Consider the following 17,633-nt stretch of genomic DNA (forward strand, 5'->3'; position numbering starts at 1 on the left):
TCAACGCATGATACAGGTGCTAATCTACCACTATCACTGCTAGACATATACCACTATCCAACTACGATAGCTGTTAATGATAATAACAACAACAACTCCCTACTGTCTACTACTACTACCTTGACAACATTTAAAGCTATGTGGTTGATCATAATTGGAGCCATGCCATAGTTGTAATCTGTTGCCTTTACTACACTTATTCATTACCTGTTATAATAATAAAGTGTTAGCATATATTAAGTACTAATGTTAATGATGATGCGGTTACCAATCTCTGTTTATCTCTCAATTCGAGACATCTTTCATTATCACCGCCACTACCACCATCATATCGTGCTCTAAGATGGAATACGTTCTTAGGTAACATACCTGCATCTTCATATAAGAATTTGAACCTATTATTCAAAAACAAGGAGGAGGATGATAACTTCTGATAACGATATTATTACTTCTTTAAAAAGTAGGAGAAATGCTTGCAATGATTCTTATGTTTGATTTCCATAACATTGGATACATCAGGCTTATCTCCTCCATGACCCCAATATAGAAACCTATAACATCATTCATAATAATACTATATCAATAACTACTACTACTACTACTACTCTGATTGTTCTTCAGCCTTAGCAATAAACTCATCAAACCAACTTAATGCAGCTCGATACCTATTATCTATTAGTATAAGGTTAATATTAATAATGATAATAATACTCACCTATTACGCATAAGACTCCCACTTGGTAATGTATATTTAGCTTTAGTCTTCTCATCACCTTGTAATCGCCACATATGAGCAACATAGCTATCGAGGGCACTAAAGAGCATGATGATAGTATTAGAAAAAAAGGAGGAGGAGGCTCCATTGTTGTTGGTATTATTGTCATTACTTCATGATTTCTCCACCACATAGATGTATACGTAGACTTTGATCAATATTCTCACCACCCCAACCAACCATACCAGTATCATATCCTCCTGTATACTCCCACCTATCAACATAATAATCAACAATATTGATACCCATTGATAATCATCATCATTATAATGATGATAATGATAATGAACAACATTATTACATATTCCTATGCATAGCAAGTAATCCTCCTATCATTACAGGTACTCTAGTATCATCTGCATTATACCAAGGGAAATCAACATTCCAAGTTAATTTACAACATCTGGTAGTACCTATACGTCGGCAGTATCATGATAATAATGAATACAAGAACAGTAAATATTACTACTACCAGGAGGAGTTCTTGTTTCTATCCATGTATTAGGATCAAGACTAGTTACTGTTGGTACTACTACAGTCTTGGAGTTTTCAGATATATATTTACTTATTGGTTTGGTCCTGATTACATCATTATAGTAATCACTGATTAGTAGTAGTATCATTATTACCAATAAATATCGGGTTTAACGTGACAATCAAGGAATGCTATAATATCACCTGTAGCTTTCCATCCACCAACATTCTTAGCATTTATCAGACCTATACCAGCAGCAGCATTATCAATAACAGAAATAGCAGCCTGTAGGTTTGATATTACCAGTAAAATGTTCATGCCTGATAAACTTCAGTTTCCATAACTCTACTTCCTCATCTAACACGGATCAATATTCTGAATATTGACTATTATTATTATTATTGTTATTACCAGTAACTAATGTCCTCAACGGTGGGGAACTACCATCATCTACTACTATTATCTCATGAAGATTCGGTGTCGATTCATATACAGACCTAGCAGTCTTGACCATAAACCTAACCAACAGTCACATCATAATCATCATCACCACTACTAGCAGGAGCAGCAGTAGCACCAGTAGCAGTATTACTCTCCTTCATTAGCACAAGGTAATACAATACTGTACGATAGGTACGGTTGAATACTGTATGATGAGGCATCGTGCCTACTGATGATGATGATGATGATAACATGCATGATAATATTACTTAGTCACAACAGGTGGTAGAGGTAGAAAAGCATCATCATCCTCCCTGTTCTGCTGCTGCTGCTTAGGTAAATTAACATCCTTTTTAAAGGAGCCTTCTCTTTTCTTTACATCGATTGATAAGTTATTACTATCCCATAAGTTTGTTATGCTGTTCATAGACACCACATGATTATCTTCATAAAGTAATAGTTCAATACCCTGAATACATATAACACAATATGACCCAACCACCACCACCAGTAACAGGAGGAGGAGGAAAAGGAGGAGCATTACTATTGCTACTACTACTACCTTTACTATCACTAATTGAAGCATCCATACTAGTAGTATACGCCAAGTCCATGGTACTCTAATAAGGCTGCTGCTACTGCTGCTGCTGCTTACTATTAATCCTTCTTGTAGATATAGGAATACTACTATTACTGCTGAACAACATAATCAACAATACTAACATAAATACTAGACTGTTATTACAGCTTATAAGAAATGATAATAAAGTAGTGGATAGTGGCCAGTGTAGTAATATACTAATGAGTGGTACCATAAATAGTGGAATACACCTCAATACCCATCCTAGTAAAGGTCGTCGTCGTAGTCGTAGTCGTCTTATAATACTACTATCATTATTAGTAGCCATGGGAAGGAGAGGATAAAACTATTCATGATGATGATTAGATATTAACAAGAATCTTACGCCGATATTATTATATAATAGATATGTTACATTGTATTACACAAGTGTCCCTCTAGATTTGTACACAATTGTCTATGGTAACATGTTGTTGCAGAGGAGGGATAGGTAATAGTGATCACGTGTTGTTCTTCTTCTTCTTGCTGTTCATTTTGCTGCTGTGGCCATCATCATCCAATCATAACATTTTACTACAACTTGCTTTAGATCAAGCTAAGATGAAGGAAGCCCAATCCAGATTTCAGCAGCCTTTTTATAGAGTAGATTGTATCAGAATTACCAATATGAAGTGAATGCCTTCGTGATAATATCTCCTGTAAGTTGTAGATAAAGACACCACCGCCCTACTACCTCGATTTAAATGGCTCGGTAATAAGAGTTGTAGCTGTTGAGTTCAATAATAAACCCTAATGCTGTCCAAGTTGATATTAATGGAGAACGAATTGTACTATTTCAAGGCCCCTAGACGGCATGATCCCCCTCAAGATACCAATATATACCATCACCAACAGAAGGAGGAGAACCTCCTCGAGATGTCGTAATCGTCGTGGTGTGTGCCAATCCCCCGTGCACACTTTAATAATTGTAAATACTCGAATACTAATAATACAAGAGTCGTAAGACAACAGTTATCAAGATTAGCATAAATATAATGATGAGTAGCAGCACAAAGGCTTAACGCATTATCTTTACATCCAGACTTCTCCTTCTCCTCCTTCTTCACGTGGTCCTCATAAACTTTACTTATCATCCTTCTCTTCTCCAGGTGATGTGGGGAATGGATCGTATACATACTGAGTAACGTATTCAGATGGTGCTGGTGATGGTGATCGGGAGTTATTACCTTTCGTACTAACATATATACTGCAGATGAGGCTAAGGCTAGATTAACCATTGCCAGATTAATATTTATTGGAGTAATGACAAAAGACCAACGACACCATATTGCACCTATTATTATTAATCTTATTAACATGTATTATTAATATTATTATCACCTGTAGCTAGTAATGATAATTGTTGTGGTATACTTACTGAATGTACTGGCCTCTTATAATCTAATAGATTAGCAGCACTAAGACCCCATTTACATGTTGGTGCCCAGAAGAATATGGTAAATGGTCCTGCTGGATGTTTAAGAAATGCTCGACATTTCAATGGCATAGGTAAAGCTGTTATACGTGCTTGTAGACGGGGAACTATACCAATACCACCTAATACAGTAACCATCATCATCTACTACTATAAACTATTTCCATAATACTATTACCAGCAACAGCAGCAGCAGCACACATTATACCATTCTTCTTGTTATCATCCTTATAAACTATCTCTTGTTGTTGTCCTTCTTGTTGTTGTTGTTGTTGTTGTCTATCATATTGTAGACGTCTATACAGCTGTATCGATTGTACTCCCTAATGAAGGTAGTAGTAGTGGTATTATAGATGTATCATTATTATGTGTTATTACCTCATTAAATACATGACATGAGAATAATAGATAATTCCTAGGTCTTATCATCCATGCAAACCTCATAAACATAGCAGAATATACACATAATGTAGCAGTCATTGGTAAGGATATATATTCAGGACCCTTAGTAGTAAGATCAGTAATACCAGCTAATGCTATACTCCAATTAGCAACTGGACCCCAAAAATGTGTAGTCTTCCAACCAATCTGATAAAACATACTAGATATTGTTGCTGTCTACAATAACAACATCTTCATAGTTACATTAGGATCTAAGAATGCATCTTTACCACTCTTTAACAATAGGCGAGCTTTAGGTATTATAATTGATGACATTATAATAATAATAATGCTCAAGAAACATACCATATAATGACAACACAACATAATAGTGTGAAGTAGTAGGATATGAACAGTTACAACAACACTGTTGTAACAATGATTACACCCAACTAGTTACTACTACTACTACCAAGTAATTCCAATGCAATAGGTGTGAATGGTAGTAGTAGTAGCAATACTAGGGATACCAGGAACAACGAGAGTCAATCATCAACAGCTACTACACAATTGTTGTTGAGTGGTAATAATACTATTACCAGAACGATCATGATGACGATGTGAATGATAATACTCAGGAATAACACGACATCATTACTACTATAAGGAGTCTACAAGGACGTAGTAGTAACAGTCGTCTTCTTGACATCATCATCATTAGTAGTAGGGAAGGGATCGTATACCAACTAAATAGTATTATTGTTGTAGTAGGACGACGATATTACGAGTATTATTATTACCTTTCTTATCAAATGATAGAATGCTGTAGAGGCTAGACACACGTTAACAGTTGCTAAATTGTAGTTAATTGGTGTGATAACAAATGACCAACGAGCCCAGATAACACCTAAGATAATGATTATCATTCCACTAAGGATTGTTAGTATTATTACCAGTGGCGAATAGAGCAAGCTGTTGAGGGATACTAACCTTTTCAACAGGTCTCTTATAATCAACTAAGTTGGCAGCAGATATACCCCATTTGATAGCAGGAGCCCAGAAGAATATGGTAAAGGGTCCAGCAGGATGCATAAAGAATTTCCTTAATAATTCAGGCATAGGTAAAGCACATATCTTAGATCTCAATTTTAGGACGGGATGGAACGAACCTAATTAATAATAAACTCCTATACTCATTATCTATTACCCTCAATAGCAGCTTTAGTAGCAGCTTGAGCTGTCTTAGCAGCAGGAGTACTAGCAGCAGCAGACTTGACAACAGTCTCAGCAGCAGCAGCAGTGGTAGATGAAGCTGCTGTTGTAGTGGTGGCCGCCTTAGAGGCGATGTCGCTAGCAGCCTTAGCAGCAGCAACACCAGCAGCAGATACAGCAAACATGGACTTGCTGCTCGATGATGATGTCATAGATGGTGTTGTTATACTACTATTAGGAGATGCCTCCTTGGCAATAATACTAGTAGTAGTCGATTTCATAGCAGTAATCTGTTGTCTACGCTGATCTGCTACAAGCTTGTGTTGACTCTGGTACTTGAGAGCACGACCAAGTTGGATAAGTTGGACACCCTGAATAGTTATGATAAAGTATAATAATAATAATATAGTATTATTACCTCATTAAAGATATGACAGGATAACAATAGATAATTCCTAGGTTGTACCATATATGCAAAACGCATGAATAATAGAGAATAAACACATAAAGTACCAGTCATAGGTATAGATATCATATCAGGCCCTTGAGTAGTCATATCCAATACACCAGCAGCAACAATACCCCAATTAGCCATAGGACCCCAGAAATGGGTAGTTTTCCAACCCATCTAACAACATACAATAACAACAACAATGAACAGCTATTACTACTAGTACTACCTTAGGATCCAGGATGGCTGCCTTACCCTTTAGTAGTAATTGACGGACAGTAGTAGAAGCTATCATCAATAATAATACTCTTTCTAGATCAAGGAAGCTTCAACACACTAGCAGTCATTACTAAAAGATACTCCCAACACGCGCAAATACCCTAAGAAAGAAACCGTTTATGAGAGTGGGTGAAGCAGTCCGTCATGGGCGAAAAATTCCGATTTAGTGTAATTTTAGCACAACGTTTTACACGATGTAGGCATGGGACAAAATTAGCTCGTAGTGGTGTTCTCCGACTAATAATAATAATGTCGACGGCTGAAGATCAGACCGATAATATTGTTCATGATGATGATGATGTTAAGGATAATGGAGGAGTAGGCTTATCATCATTTAACGATGAAGGTAATATAGTATGTGTTACTAGCTTTCAAGTATCATTATTAGTAGATAATAAAAGAGATAATAATACAACTACACACAAGGAAGATCATGTAATATATAATATACTTATTCTTGTTAATATTATTAGCTTTAGCAACAGCATGATGATGAGGATGGTATGGAGAATGCGGTAAAGTCAGCAGCATCCCCACCTAGTATGGATAATCCTGATTTACAAGCTATAGTTAATAAGGTGATATACTCATCTCGATCTTGACATAATAGTGATATCCTTATTGGTAGGTATGGCCAGCATTGATGAAAGAGGTAGAAAAGAGGAGTACTAGTATGGAACAGGTATGAACAAGTGAAGGTTGATCATCATCATCATAATGGTGTAGGATCTTATTAAACGACATAATATTAGGATGATGAATGAGATGCAAGAGGTTGTTAGACAGATTAAGATAGCTAAAGTCCGTAATGATGAGGTACTATTAGTAGTAGTCTTATCATACTCTAGTAGTAATGATACCACTTCTTAGGTCCTTAGAGCCTATCATGCTAAACATGGTGAGCTTACACGTGCTGTTACTGATGTTGTTGAGAAACAGCAGAGTATGAACAATGATATAGAGGATGTAAAGAGGAAGATGGCACAATTGAAACAAGAGTTGACATTGAGATGTGGGCAGAATACTGAGCAATTAGCTCAACTTAAACATACTGTATTTACAGCTTGGCAAAAGGAGAAATCTGATGTCCAACAAAGGTAATTATTATAATAGTATTAATCATCGTTTATTGTTGCTTATCACTGGTGTTCATACTTTTCTCTTCCTCCTCAGAGTTACTCAACTATATCGTAGTGATCTAGCTCTTGTTCTACAACAATGTGAGATGAAGTTAAAGGAGAATCACTCCCAGGTATCATCATTACTTAGATATATTCATCCATCTTAATCCATTACTAGGTTATTGGTTTGAAGAAGCAACTTCGTAAGTTAACGGCTAAGGTAGAAGGCAACAATGATGATGATGAAGAGGAGGAAGATGTGGTAAGCATATGATGTTGCCATATTGTTGTTATTATTATTACTACCAGGCAACAGAAGATGATGAGATGATGGCATCATCATCGTTTGATCTTACTAAGATTCTACATGATTCTAAAGTAGATGATGACCATACTCAACCTACTGAGAGCAAGCAACAACAACAACAAGCATCTACAGTACTACCAGTAATAGTGATGTATATGTATATAGATTCATGTTAGGTTACTCCATCATCTGGCGTTACAACCACAACACCAAACCAACAACAACAACCTACTACTAATACTGCCACTACCAGTACTCAGCAGTTATTACAACAACAGATCACAGCTGCTCAACATCAGGTTATATACATAACAACAACAACAACATCATCATCATCATCATTTCAATACCGTTATTGTTGTTATTCAGGCAACAGCGTTCGCTGGCCAGAGTCAGCAACGGCCTGGTACTCAGTCATCATCATCTTCTCCAGCACCATCATCAGTTAGTGGTATGTCTAATATATCCAAGTCTATTGCTGAGGTCTTAAGTAGAAGTAATAGTAGTACTCATATGGTTGTAATAATGGTAGTATTATTGTTATTATTATTTAGGTAGTAATCCAGCTGCTACCCAATCGGGTATAGCTCAATTGATGGCTAATCTACCAAGACAACAACAGATACAATTACAGTTACTGGTACAACAGCAACAACAGGCTCGTCAACAACAGCAGGCTGCTCAGTTAGCTGCTACTACTACTAATACTGCAGCAGCAGCAGCAGCAGCACATCAACAACAACAACAGGTATATATCATCATTAACACTAATGATAGTAGTATAAGTAAGCATTCAGGCAGCAAGAACGGCGGCTCAAGCTGCTTCTGCTTCTGCTGCTGCTGCACATCAAGAAGGGAAGACCCAACAAGCTACTGGTCAGGAATGGGGTGGTATGATACAAGGTAATCGTAACATATAGTATAATAATGATGATGACTAAGTATTCAGCTTTGGCAAACAAGTTGGGAACTCAAGTACCTATCCAACAACAACAACAAGGTAAGCGTATAAAACCAAGTTTTAATCATTATTATTATTATTCTACAGGATCTACACCGACTCCAACACCATCTCCCTCGACTACTACTCAAGTAACTAATGCTCTACCATCATCATCATCAGCTACTACTACTAATACGCCCTGCCCATTCTTCACTACCTTTGGTTGGTGTAAGTTTGGGGATAAGTGCAGGTAATAGTAGTCTTAATTATCATCATTATCACATTGTTGATGATGATGTTGATCATGATGATTACTCTTAGATATGTACATACCTCTACTGGAAGGGAACCACTTCGTCATCTACCTCCAGCTATGATAGCACAATTACAACAACAACTATCAGCTCAGGTTGGTGATGATTATGATCGTGATGCTTATGATAATGATGATGATGGTCGTAGGTCCAATCTGGTCAGATAACAGGTTCTGTTGGTCTTACTCAAGCTATTGCAGCATCAGCTAGACAGGGAGCTCAGCATGCCGCTGCTCAAGCTGCTGCACAGGCTGCACAACAACAACAACGTCACACTCCCACTGCCACTCCCCCACCACCATCTTCAATTGATCAGCATGGGGCTAGACCTCAGGTTATAATGAGTCTCATACTTATTCAGTCTATCACTACTACTACTATTAGGTATCTACTACAAGTACTCCCTTGTCATCAGCAGCCTCAGCAACAACAACAAGAAGTGGCGGCCCCACTAATCAACAGAGTCTGATGGCTGCTCAGATAGCTTGTCAACAAGAGGCGATGGCTATGGGTCGAGCTAAGGCCAAGACATTGCCATGCAAGTTCCATCAGATTGGCAGGTTCGTTCTTCAACAACTATTACTATCCTTATAGTGTGTAATGGTAGGTGTGCTTATGGTGATCGATGTGCCTATAATCATGATATTATATCTAATACACCCACTACTATCCAACTACCTACTACTACTACTCAATCATCATCATCATCTCAACAACAACAACATGTGCATGTATCGGAACGTTATTTGGACCAAGTAGTAGTAGTAGCATGTTGTTGCTGATGATGTTGTTGTTACTCTCGCTCATATTGGGATATTATAGGTCCTTGGTAATCTAGAACAGCAACAGAGTCGTCATCGTCAGGGTGTTGGTAAGTATTATCTTTCCTTATTATTATACTTGATTATTATTATCATAGATGCTCCTCCTAATCGTAGTGGTGGTGGTAGTGGTTTCGGTAGTGGATTCAGTGGATTACATCTCCCTACTGGTACACAAGCTGATGTTACAGCTCAAGCAGCAGCTAAGGCATGGGGGACTACAGGTACAGTCAACAACAATCATAAGAAGAAGTAGTAGCATTACGTAGGATATATATCTATTTAGGTCTAGGATCTAATGCAGGAGCGTGGACCACTGGAACTGCTGCTGCTAGTGGTGCTGCTGCTGCTGGAGTACCCTCAACAACTACTCTTGTTCCTGACTCTACCTCATGCTCTGTGGCATCTGCTGCTGCTGCTCCAAATACTAGATCCAAACAGTTAGATCAACAACATTATCGAGAAGCATCGATGAGTAGCAACAGTAGTAATGCCCCTCCTCCTCCTCCTCCTGGAATCGGTAATAGAACTACTGCTGTTGTTGATGGAGATGCGCATGATCATCATCATCATGATGATGTTGCTCATGAGGAAGATGTGGGTATCAGGGATGGTGAAGATGATACCGAGGTAATCCTTGAAGGTATATTATTAGTATTATTATTATTGTCAGTATGATCAATGGAATGCTATGACCTTCGACTTGGGGGATGGCGATAATCTTACTACTACCCGAAAGAATCGTCTACCACAATCATCACCTTCTTCGGACTTCTCAGGACCTCCGCCAGGTAAGTCCACTCGATAATACTGACGATAATGATAATACTGTTGTTCATGCTACTAGGTCTTGGTATTAAGCAGAAGGGAAATGAGCATCTTACTCCACCACCAGGTTTAGTGGCTACTAATACTACTACCAGCTCTACTACTAACACTAACACTGACAGTAACAACAACAAGAAGAAGACGATGAAGAGATGATTTTAAGCACTGCTGCTGCTGCTGCTGCCTCTTGAATTGATAGTGAGTGGTAAGAAGTGGTAGTTTTATTAAAGTTGGCGGCCAACTTATCATCATCTTGGCTGCTGCTGCTGCTTGGCGGCCTCACAGCAGCATGGGTATATCTTATACTACCTTCATCGTATGGTATCATATTTACTACTACGTTCTTTCATCGTCTACTTCAATTTAGCAGCTATGTATTGGTGAACATTCTTAGCTGGTTATGTTGTTGTTATTGTTGATATAAGCCTATGATAGTTGGATAGAGCATTTCCGTATGTTCTACTACTCGTACTATCATACCTACTGCTACTACTAGTCATCAGTCGTAGTTATTATCATTACAACTACTACCAATCATTCAACATATTCATACTTGAGTTGATCAATAATACCAGGGGTATCATCATTGGCTAACCCCAAGGAATACTTTCTTATACTCCATCACTGGTATTATCCATGGTAGCAGCAGCAGCAGCAGCTAATATAATACGAGGAGGAGGAGGAGGAGGGATGTTACGTCGCAGTCTACCTCTGTAATAACTCTTTATCAATACTCCATCATTATCCTTTACAGCTTATTCTTACATGATTTCCGCATAAAGACTTCAGCCACTGGATATCCAGCCTATACTGGAGCTCAACATCAGTTCGTGAGTAAAGAGATACCGGTAATATTATTAAAAGATGTACCTCGTCTGGGTGTAAAAGGTGAGATAGTTATGGTACGTCGAGGACGAGCTCGTCATTTTCTGGTCAGTAATCTTTATCAACAAAACGAATGATTCATTTAAAGTCGGAAGGTACCGCAGAAAGAAGCTGTGTATGCTAGTCTGTGGGAGAATGTTGATATGTATGCTGACCCAAGCCTTATAGATAAAACAGCTGCTACTATCATTGGAGTTGGTGCTAAAGGAGAAGTACTACTATTACTCCTCTAATAGGATGTCATTGTCATTGTCGTTCTTTCATGTTACGTCTAGTCACGTCCATTTGATTGGATACAACACATAAGTCTTCAATTCATATGTGAGACCCGTGGTGGTGATGGATCAGGAGTTACTTCTGAGGAACCCTTGGCGGAACCTCTCACTCATTTGGATATTCTCGAAGCTTTAAGCAAACAGTAGCATCGAGTTCAATACATCCCTACTCCTATACATACTCCTTACAGACATGAATTGGATCTATTACCTAGTCAATTGGATATCCTACCCCATGCCGCCGCCGCCAGTGGTATACACTATTCCGGTTTACATGAGGTCATCAAACTCTGTTAATAATATTTCTAAGTTTCATGTTAGGTTAGAATAACATTGCCCTTTAAGACATGGACCGGGACCTATAACATAAAGGTTCTAATTATCATTGGTATGTTGTTTTGGATGATGAGCGATGTACCTTGTAGGTGCATGTAAGATCACGTGCTGCTTTGGAGGCTGCAAGGAAGCGAGCCAGCGATGCTCGAAAAGCTAAACTGGCTCAATTGGCCAAGTTTGATTTCAAAGAAGAGAAGTCCATAGCGACAGATCTATCGGGAGCATGGGCTGAGGATGAAGATAAGGATGAAGATGATAAGGCCTATCTCATGTATCATCTCATTATTATCATCCTTATTATAGTAGTACACATCATCTGGTAGGAATCCTCGTCGAGCTGAATATAAAGCATGGTTGAAACGTAAAGCAGAGGAGAGTACTAAAGGAAGTGATGTCCTACGAGATGAATGAACATGTGTTTCTGTGTGGTAATAATCTTGGGTTAATAGTGTTGTTCATGTTAACTTTAGTCCACATTACCGTTGCTAATGCAAGGACTGTTATTTTGCAACTCGATGCTCAGTTATGCTGTCCAAGTATTGTCATAATTACTACTATATTATTCCATCATAAATAATGAAGATTGATGATAGACCTTACATCATATAAGGCGGCTGATCTGAGATAGTAGGGACTAATAAAGGTCCGCCTGAGTTAGTCCTCTTCATACTCCTATATAGTTCCCTTTATCTACTATTAAAAGGGTTGCCTGATCAACTTCCCAAAGCCCTTTGTTACTCGGTAACACCTTTCATCAGTCCACTAATGAACCATGTACTTATACCCACATTACGAAGATAATCCCGTACAGCATCTACTAGTATGATGGTGGCAATAGGCTCAAACACAACATCTACTAAACTCGGTCCAAGATGCTACATATATTCGTGGCGCGTGACGGAATCTATGATAAGTTGATGATGATCAGCACTTAAGGTTTGCAAGAATGTCATCTAACCTCCCACCGTCTGAAGAGGCAGTTGTTGAACTTGATGTCTCAGAGGTAATCCATCATTCATTATCATTACTATCATCATCATTATTAGGTGCAATCACCAGCAGTTGCAGCCGCCCCTACAGGAACTACTACTGAGGCAGCAATTGTAGTAGATAGTAATAGGAGGGATTGAAGGGCGGCAGGCTTAGTATTGGAGACAGGCTCATCATCGAGTATAGATAATGATGGATCACAAGAAGGGGATAATACAGAAGAGGGACAAGTTCAGGAACTCCTACTAAGGTTCAACGTACTGAAATAAATGTTGATGGTAGTAATAGGTTTATCGTTATCAGTCGAATCCAAGAAGCATAGGGATCTTAACAGCTTGAGGCTTATTGATTTTAGGAGTTCCCGAGAATAAAGTTTTCATTGGCTGCATACCGCAGACTGTATCGGATGAGAGATTGAAGAGAGAACTCAGGGGCATCGGTAATGATGCCACCAGCTCTACACTCCAACTCAATGCTTATAAATTAGGATCCTCTACAGAGGAAAGGAGTCAACCAAGGAAGATCCTTGGGTTGTGTTATGTTCGGGATGGTCAACAATCAGATCGTGGTGTCGCCTTTGTGACCTTCTCTAGTAAGGAAGAGGCTGAGGAATGTGTTAATGAGATGAACGGCAAGTTCGTTTTCAAGAGTAGATAGTGGTCATCATAACTATGTCATGATGGGTTAACATTCAGATGCCAATAGACCTGTTCATGCAAAGTTGACCTGTGAAAAACTGCATGAGAATCTCTCTGGTACAGTATTCGACAGGTCCCCCAGTATATATGGCAAAAAGGTAGTATGCTCATATACTACTTGCTACTTATCATCATTCCTAATAAGTTACCCCATACTCATTGGACTGAGTATACTGCTGATGATACTGGATTGGTATATTACAATAATGATACTACTGGCGAAAGTGTATGGGAGAAGCCAGAGGTAGTACTAGTATTAGTAGTAGTTACCTTTATCTATTGTTAATAGTATTTCTTAGTGTCTTGCTGAAGCTGAAGAAGATCTTCCACCCGAGCCATCACCTACTGACACAACACCTGAGGTATTCCTATTTACACTTCCTTTTCATGTCCACTTTGTTGTTATTCTAGGATGGTGGTGACGAAGAGATTCAGTGTGATTGAAGAAGTATTGGTGATTAAGATACGTTTCACTACGTCTAATGTTTCGTTATTACAGTGATTAATCACAGATATAGCCGATATATGTGATGGTTACGAAGTAATCAAGTTTAGTTACAAGACCAGAGTCATCGGTGCGGAAACAACCACATAAAAAATCGATAGTGCGGTAACTTGTGTCGTCGGCGAGCGAAGTAGACCGTTACAGTACTGCACATATACGATTGCGAGAAACATCTAGGAGGCTTTTCGTAGCCTGTACTCCAGGCCTGTTGTGAGTTGCTCGTGGTATATGTATACCTTCCCTCCGCAGTTGCGACGCGGGCTCGTTTATCTTCTCCCCGCCCCCCTCTCCCGGGTTGAATCACTCGGCTGAGACAGCTCGTTGGCCGACCTCCAAAGATCGACCTCGAGCGAGCCTCAACCCTGTGATTTGGCGGCCCGACGTGCGGGTTTCTGGTTCGAGTTTAGTCTCTCGACCGAATCCCGCATTCAGGGTCCGCTGTCCTGTTTACGATACCACCCGGTGTGAGTGGGTTGTTGCCCGTTGGTAACATTTGCGGTGGGTTTCAATGCGACAGCAAGCGAACAGTTCTGCCCGCAAGCGTCGACAGACGCCATGGGCACCAGACGAGTCGGGCTAACTAACTACGATGCATGATGTATGCGAATAGGCAACACTCTACCAACTCACTCCCATTTTCTTTTGGGCTTTGGCGGAATCAAAGATTATTTGAATAATGAGAAATTCAACGATTCAGTGCGATGAGAGATGAATGGTAAGAGTTCTCTACATGAGGTTTCAGTAGCAGAACTGGTATTACTGGTATCATCATTTCAATTCATTGTGTATCAGTGCGATGAGAGATGAATGGTAAGAGTTCTCTACATGAGGTTTCAGTAGCAGAACTGGTATTACTGGTATCATCATTTCAATTCATTGGGTATCAGTGCGATGAGAGATGAATGGTAAGAGTTCTCTACATGAGGTTTCAGTAGCAGAACTGGTATTACTGGTATCATCATTTCAATTCATTGTGTATCAGTGCGATGAGAGATGAATGGTAAGAGTTCTCTACATGAGGTTTCAGTAGCAGAACTGGTATTACTGGTATCATCATTGAATAACAGCTAGGTTGTCAGGCACTCAATTTACGCAGCCACTCATGTAAGGGTGAGCACGCAATCTCGTACCATCTAGTTTAGCGATCCGAAAGAAGACAGATACCAATTGTAGTGGTATCGCCTGTGACACATCGCTCATCGTAGACATCAACTTATGATAACACGATACTGACTCGTTAGAAAATAATCAGGAATGTTGAATTCCAAGGATAAAAACAAATGGCGCCACAATCTTGAATAGCATCGATCGATCATTACTGACTGGTCACTCCGTGTCAACCGATAGTAATACGCTGAATCTCTAGTTCATACAAGGAGTATGATGAACAAAATACCAACCCGAAGGCCTCTTAGTAGACTCTATACGACCCTTTTGAATAGCTGAAGCCTTGCCCCATAGGACCAGTGCCAGGAGTGGATTTCGTACCCAAAACGAAGCAAACATTTGGACCGAGTGGAGTAGCAAACATACCAGCACCACATGTCCACCAAGTGTGACGAAAAGTTGCAATCACCAACGGCAAACATGTGCCCTCCACCGAATGGCGATTCAGAACCATCTTCATTCAACTGAATGATTCGTAGGTTATTGTTAACACGAATCCATCCACCTCCTCCAGGACCACGTTTCTTAACATCCTTCTCTTTCTTATCACTCTCTAGCCAGCACCAACAACGACAACTGATGCCTTCTTCTTATTCAGAGTCTTCAACTTCTCATGCTCTTCAAAAATATATCTACGCCGTCCCTCGATGAACCTCTCATCGATGAGGCCAAGACCCCTCAGGTCAAGCATCCTCGTCAACGGTCGGGAACCAGAGACTCTCACCCCACTTGTGGAAGACACCAAAGTTACAACCAGCTGCAATAATGCAGTAATCAAAGGGGACCTCTTCAGTGGTCTCAGAGAACATAGGCTTTACATGAGCCACCAAACGGCTACCATCCAACTGTTTCACTTCACCCCATAGGAACTTGATACCCATCTTGCGCTCTAACACATGTTGATATGTAAATGATAGAGCATCGTAATGACCAGGATGGACAAAGGCTCACAGAACACCTGGAGTGTACTCGGAGTACTCCTAGGCATCAATCGAAGTAACCTCCAAGTTACTCGAAAGGTCATGCGCAGCGAAGAGACCGGAGAACCCACCCCCAATGACCAAGGCTCGACGCCTATTCCCGGATGCCATGATGAAGGGATAAGATAGGGACAACAGTGTTGATGAGTACGAGTATACCGTACGAAAGCGTTCGATCGATTCCATAGCGGTCGGCGGAGCGAAACGATTCATGTTCAGAGGGTAGTGTTGTGCCTGTTACTGGGCAACACAACTAGTAGCCAGACTTCAGTGGATAGCGTAGTCGAACTTCACAACAAGGGCAGACCTTCGTAGAAGGGCAGCCGAGTGAGAAGGATCAAAAGGGAGTTGTAACTCTACTTATCCTAAGTTCATGAGCACACAGTGCGCATACGTGCATAGCGCGATCGATGGCGAGCGAATATAAGTGATCAGACGATAACGATTACAAGGGCGAGCGCGTAGGGCGCGATCCCTACACTCCCCCCCTCTTAGTCTGGATCACGCTAAGAGGATAAGAGATAATTATAGCAGTCAATAGTCAGAGCAGATAAAAGGGCAGCAATAAAAAGGGACTCAACCAATCCAGCAAGTCTGTCATCTCCATCCGCGAACCAAGCCAACCAACTAACCAACCGGCCGACCGACCATTTCACCGTAAGGGCTTATACTCTCGAGCTAGTTCGAGTGGGTTACGATTACCTTCGTAGAGGCGTAGGTTCCTATCATGGGCAACACAAAAGGAGCTGCCAAGGGCATTGTCGTAGCATGCTTGAGTAGGGTACTGGTCAAACCATTCGTCGTCATGAATCTCGAAGGGCTTAATCAGGGAGCGATCGAAACTCCATCCCAAGGGCATAGGGAATGTGCCGTCACATCGAGTAACAGTGCCACGACTCAGCATCATCGTGTACCTCAAGAGAACAGCTTCAGCCGCAGTAATAGATGAAGGCCTTCTAAGGACACCAACACCTTGATCAGGGGACTCGACAACATGGCTAGTAAAAGCGGCGAGGGTCAGTATTTGGGTCCAAGTCGAAGTCGTCAATCCAACCGAGGTCTTTGAGAGCACCGGTAGCATCACGCACCTTGTGGGGGTAAGAGACATGCATGTCGACATCGGCGTGGGGAATAATGCTGACCAATGGACAAGGGCGAGGCTCGAACACGCGGTAAGGGTCGTGGTGACGGTGGAACTCAAAAGAGTCGGCATTTCCGTCTAATGTGAGAAAAAGGGCTTCGACAGAGAATCCAAGTAGTCAAAGGCTGGACGAGGGCCATGTAAGTGTTCTTGTAAGGACTCGTCGTCTTTTGGTTGACCGGGACCATAGGAGTTGTCGGTGTCAATTGAAGCATCATCAGCGTCGTTATCGTAGTAGTTGTTAGTAGCCTCAA

The 17,633-nt window shown here is 40.3% G+C and overlaps 7 protein-coding genes across 7 annotated transcripts in view; 3 read left to right on the top strand and 4 right to left on the bottom strand.

Moving 5' to 3' along the window:
• The window catches only part of Pmar_PMAR006721 (polypeptide N-acetylgalactosaminyltransferase 12, putative), a gene marked incomplete at its 3' end in the record, with an annotated part of 2,951 nt that extends 343 nt beyond the window's left edge, over positions 1–2,608 (bottom strand). The window contains exons 1-15 of the mRNA XM_002787987.1: positions 2,437–2,608; positions 2,254–2,384; positions 1,961–2,160; positions 1,843–1,917; positions 1,662–1,768; positions 1,554–1,607; positions 1,405–1,495; positions 1,224–1,354; positions 1,077–1,188; positions 888–989; positions 716–814; positions 606–665; positions 450–551; positions 269–338; positions 120–207 (exon numbers count right to left, since the gene is read on the bottom strand). Of these exons, the coding sequence (XP_002788033.1) occupies positions 120–207; positions 269–338; positions 450–551; positions 606–665; positions 716–814; positions 888–989; positions 1,077–1,188; positions 1,224–1,354; positions 1,405–1,495; positions 1,554–1,607; positions 1,662–1,768; positions 1,843–1,917; positions 1,961–2,160; positions 2,254–2,384; positions 2,437–2,599 (1,585 nt within the window). The 5' untranslated portion in view covers positions 2,600–2,608. The remainder of the gene's footprint in view (positions 1–119; positions 208–268; positions 339–449; positions 552–605; positions 666–715; positions 815–887; positions 990–1,076; positions 1,189–1,223; positions 1,355–1,404; positions 1,496–1,553; positions 1,608–1,661; positions 1,769–1,842; positions 1,918–1,960; positions 2,161–2,253; positions 2,385–2,436) is intronic.
• A 662-nt stretch (positions 2,609–3,270) lies between these two features.
• Pmar_PMAR006722 (conserved hypothetical protein) lies at positions 3,271–4,462 on the bottom strand (the record flags this gene model as incomplete). The annotated part of the gene is made up of 6 exons (XM_002787988.1): positions 3,271–3,447; positions 3,498–3,604; positions 3,652–3,867; positions 3,924–4,068; positions 4,124–4,333; positions 4,391–4,462. 6 exons carry the CDS (start codon positions 4,460–4,462, stop codon positions 3,394–3,396), a joined length of 804 nt encoding a protein of 267 aa, XP_002788034.1. The 3' UTR covers positions 3,271–3,393.
• Positions 4,463–4,548: 86 nt separating this feature from the next.
• On the bottom strand, positions 4,549–6,122 carry Pmar_PMAR006723 (hypothetical protein). Its single transcript, XM_002787989.1, has 6 exons — positions 6,019–6,122; positions 5,757–5,966; positions 5,334–5,709; positions 5,080–5,295; positions 4,927–5,033; positions 4,549–4,872 (listed from the first exon to the last, which is right to left on the bottom strand). Exons 1-6 carry the CDS (start codon positions 6,082–6,084, stop codon positions 4,798–4,800), a joined length of 1,050 nt encoding a protein of 349 aa, XP_002788035.1. The 5' UTR covers positions 6,085–6,122; the 3' UTR covers positions 4,549–4,797.
• Positions 6,123–6,317: 195 nt separating this feature from the next.
• On the top strand, positions 6,318–10,903 carry Pmar_PMAR006724 (hypothetical protein; the record flags this gene model as incomplete). The annotated part of the gene is made up of 24 exons (XM_002787990.1): positions 6,318–6,414; positions 6,460–6,503; positions 6,548–6,646; positions 6,697–6,750; positions 6,795–6,884; positions 6,939–7,165; positions 7,242–7,320; positions 7,368–7,451; positions 7,499–7,627; positions 7,673–7,795; positions 7,866–7,992; positions 8,051–8,244; positions 8,294–8,399; positions 8,446–8,496; positions 8,620–8,689; positions 8,761–8,848; positions 8,902–9,087; positions 9,138–9,313; positions 9,361–9,508; positions 9,576–9,624; positions 9,673–9,798; positions 9,861–10,204; positions 10,248–10,365; positions 10,422–10,903. The coding sequence occupies 24 exons, from the start codon at positions 6,318–6,320 to the stop codon at positions 10,556–10,558; spliced, it is 2,946 nt and encodes a 981-aa protein (XP_002788036.1). The 3' UTR covers positions 10,559–10,903.
• A 135-nt stretch (positions 10,904–11,038) lies between these two features.
• Pmar_PMAR006725 (hypothetical protein) lies at positions 11,039–12,309 on the top strand (the record flags this gene model as incomplete). The annotated part of the gene is made up of 7 exons (XM_002787991.1): positions 11,039–11,115; positions 11,157–11,250; positions 11,383–11,499; positions 11,563–11,705; positions 11,754–11,841; positions 11,988–12,169; positions 12,222–12,309. 7 exons carry the CDS (start codon positions 11,039–11,041, stop codon positions 12,307–12,309), a joined length of 789 nt encoding a protein of 262 aa, XP_002788037.1.
• A 535-nt stretch (positions 12,310–12,844) lies between these two features.
• Pmar_PMAR006726 (hypothetical protein) lies at positions 12,845–14,030 on the top strand (the record flags this gene model as incomplete). Its single annotated transcript, XM_002787992.1, has 9 exons — positions 12,845–12,901; positions 12,945–13,011; positions 13,125–13,166; positions 13,244–13,327; positions 13,376–13,537; positions 13,584–13,684; positions 13,732–13,830; positions 13,886–13,948; positions 13,998–14,030. 9 exons carry the CDS (start codon positions 12,845–12,847, stop codon positions 14,028–14,030), a joined length of 708 nt encoding a protein of 235 aa, XP_002788038.1.
• Positions 14,031–15,811: 1,781 nt separating this feature from the next.
• Pmar_PMAR006727 (hypothetical protein) lies at positions 15,812–16,349 on the bottom strand (the record flags this gene model as incomplete). The annotated part of the gene is made up of 3 exons (XM_002787993.1): positions 15,812–15,890; positions 15,988–16,147; positions 16,271–16,349. The coding sequence occupies 3 exons, from the start codon at positions 16,347–16,349 to the stop codon at positions 15,812–15,814; spliced, it is 318 nt and encodes a 105-aa protein (XP_002788039.1).
• Positions 16,350–17,633: the final 1,284 nt, after the last annotated feature.

Source organism: Perkinsus marinus (genome assembly GCF_000006405.1).
Source record: "Perkinsus marinus ATCC 50983 genomic scaffold scf_1104296928836, whole genome shotgun sequence".
Taxonomy (NCBI): domain Eukaryota; phylum Perkinsozoa; order Perkinsida; family Perkinsidae; genus Perkinsus; species Perkinsus marinus.

Bases quoted from the DNA above. Each gene is read 5' to 3' on its own strand.
- Pmar_PMAR006723 (XM_002787989.1), bottom strand. From the start codon at position 6,084: ATGATAGCTTCTACTACTGTCCGTCAATTACTACTAAAGGGTAAGGCA. The intron at 5,967-6,018 runs GTAGTACTAGTA...GTATGTTGTTAG, and splicing joins CAGCCATCCTGGATCCTAAG to ATGGGTTGGAAAACTACCCA. The intron at 5,710-5,756 runs GTAATAATACTA...ATAACTATTCAG, and splicing joins CCTGTCATATCTTTAATGAG to GGTGTCCAACTTATCCAACT.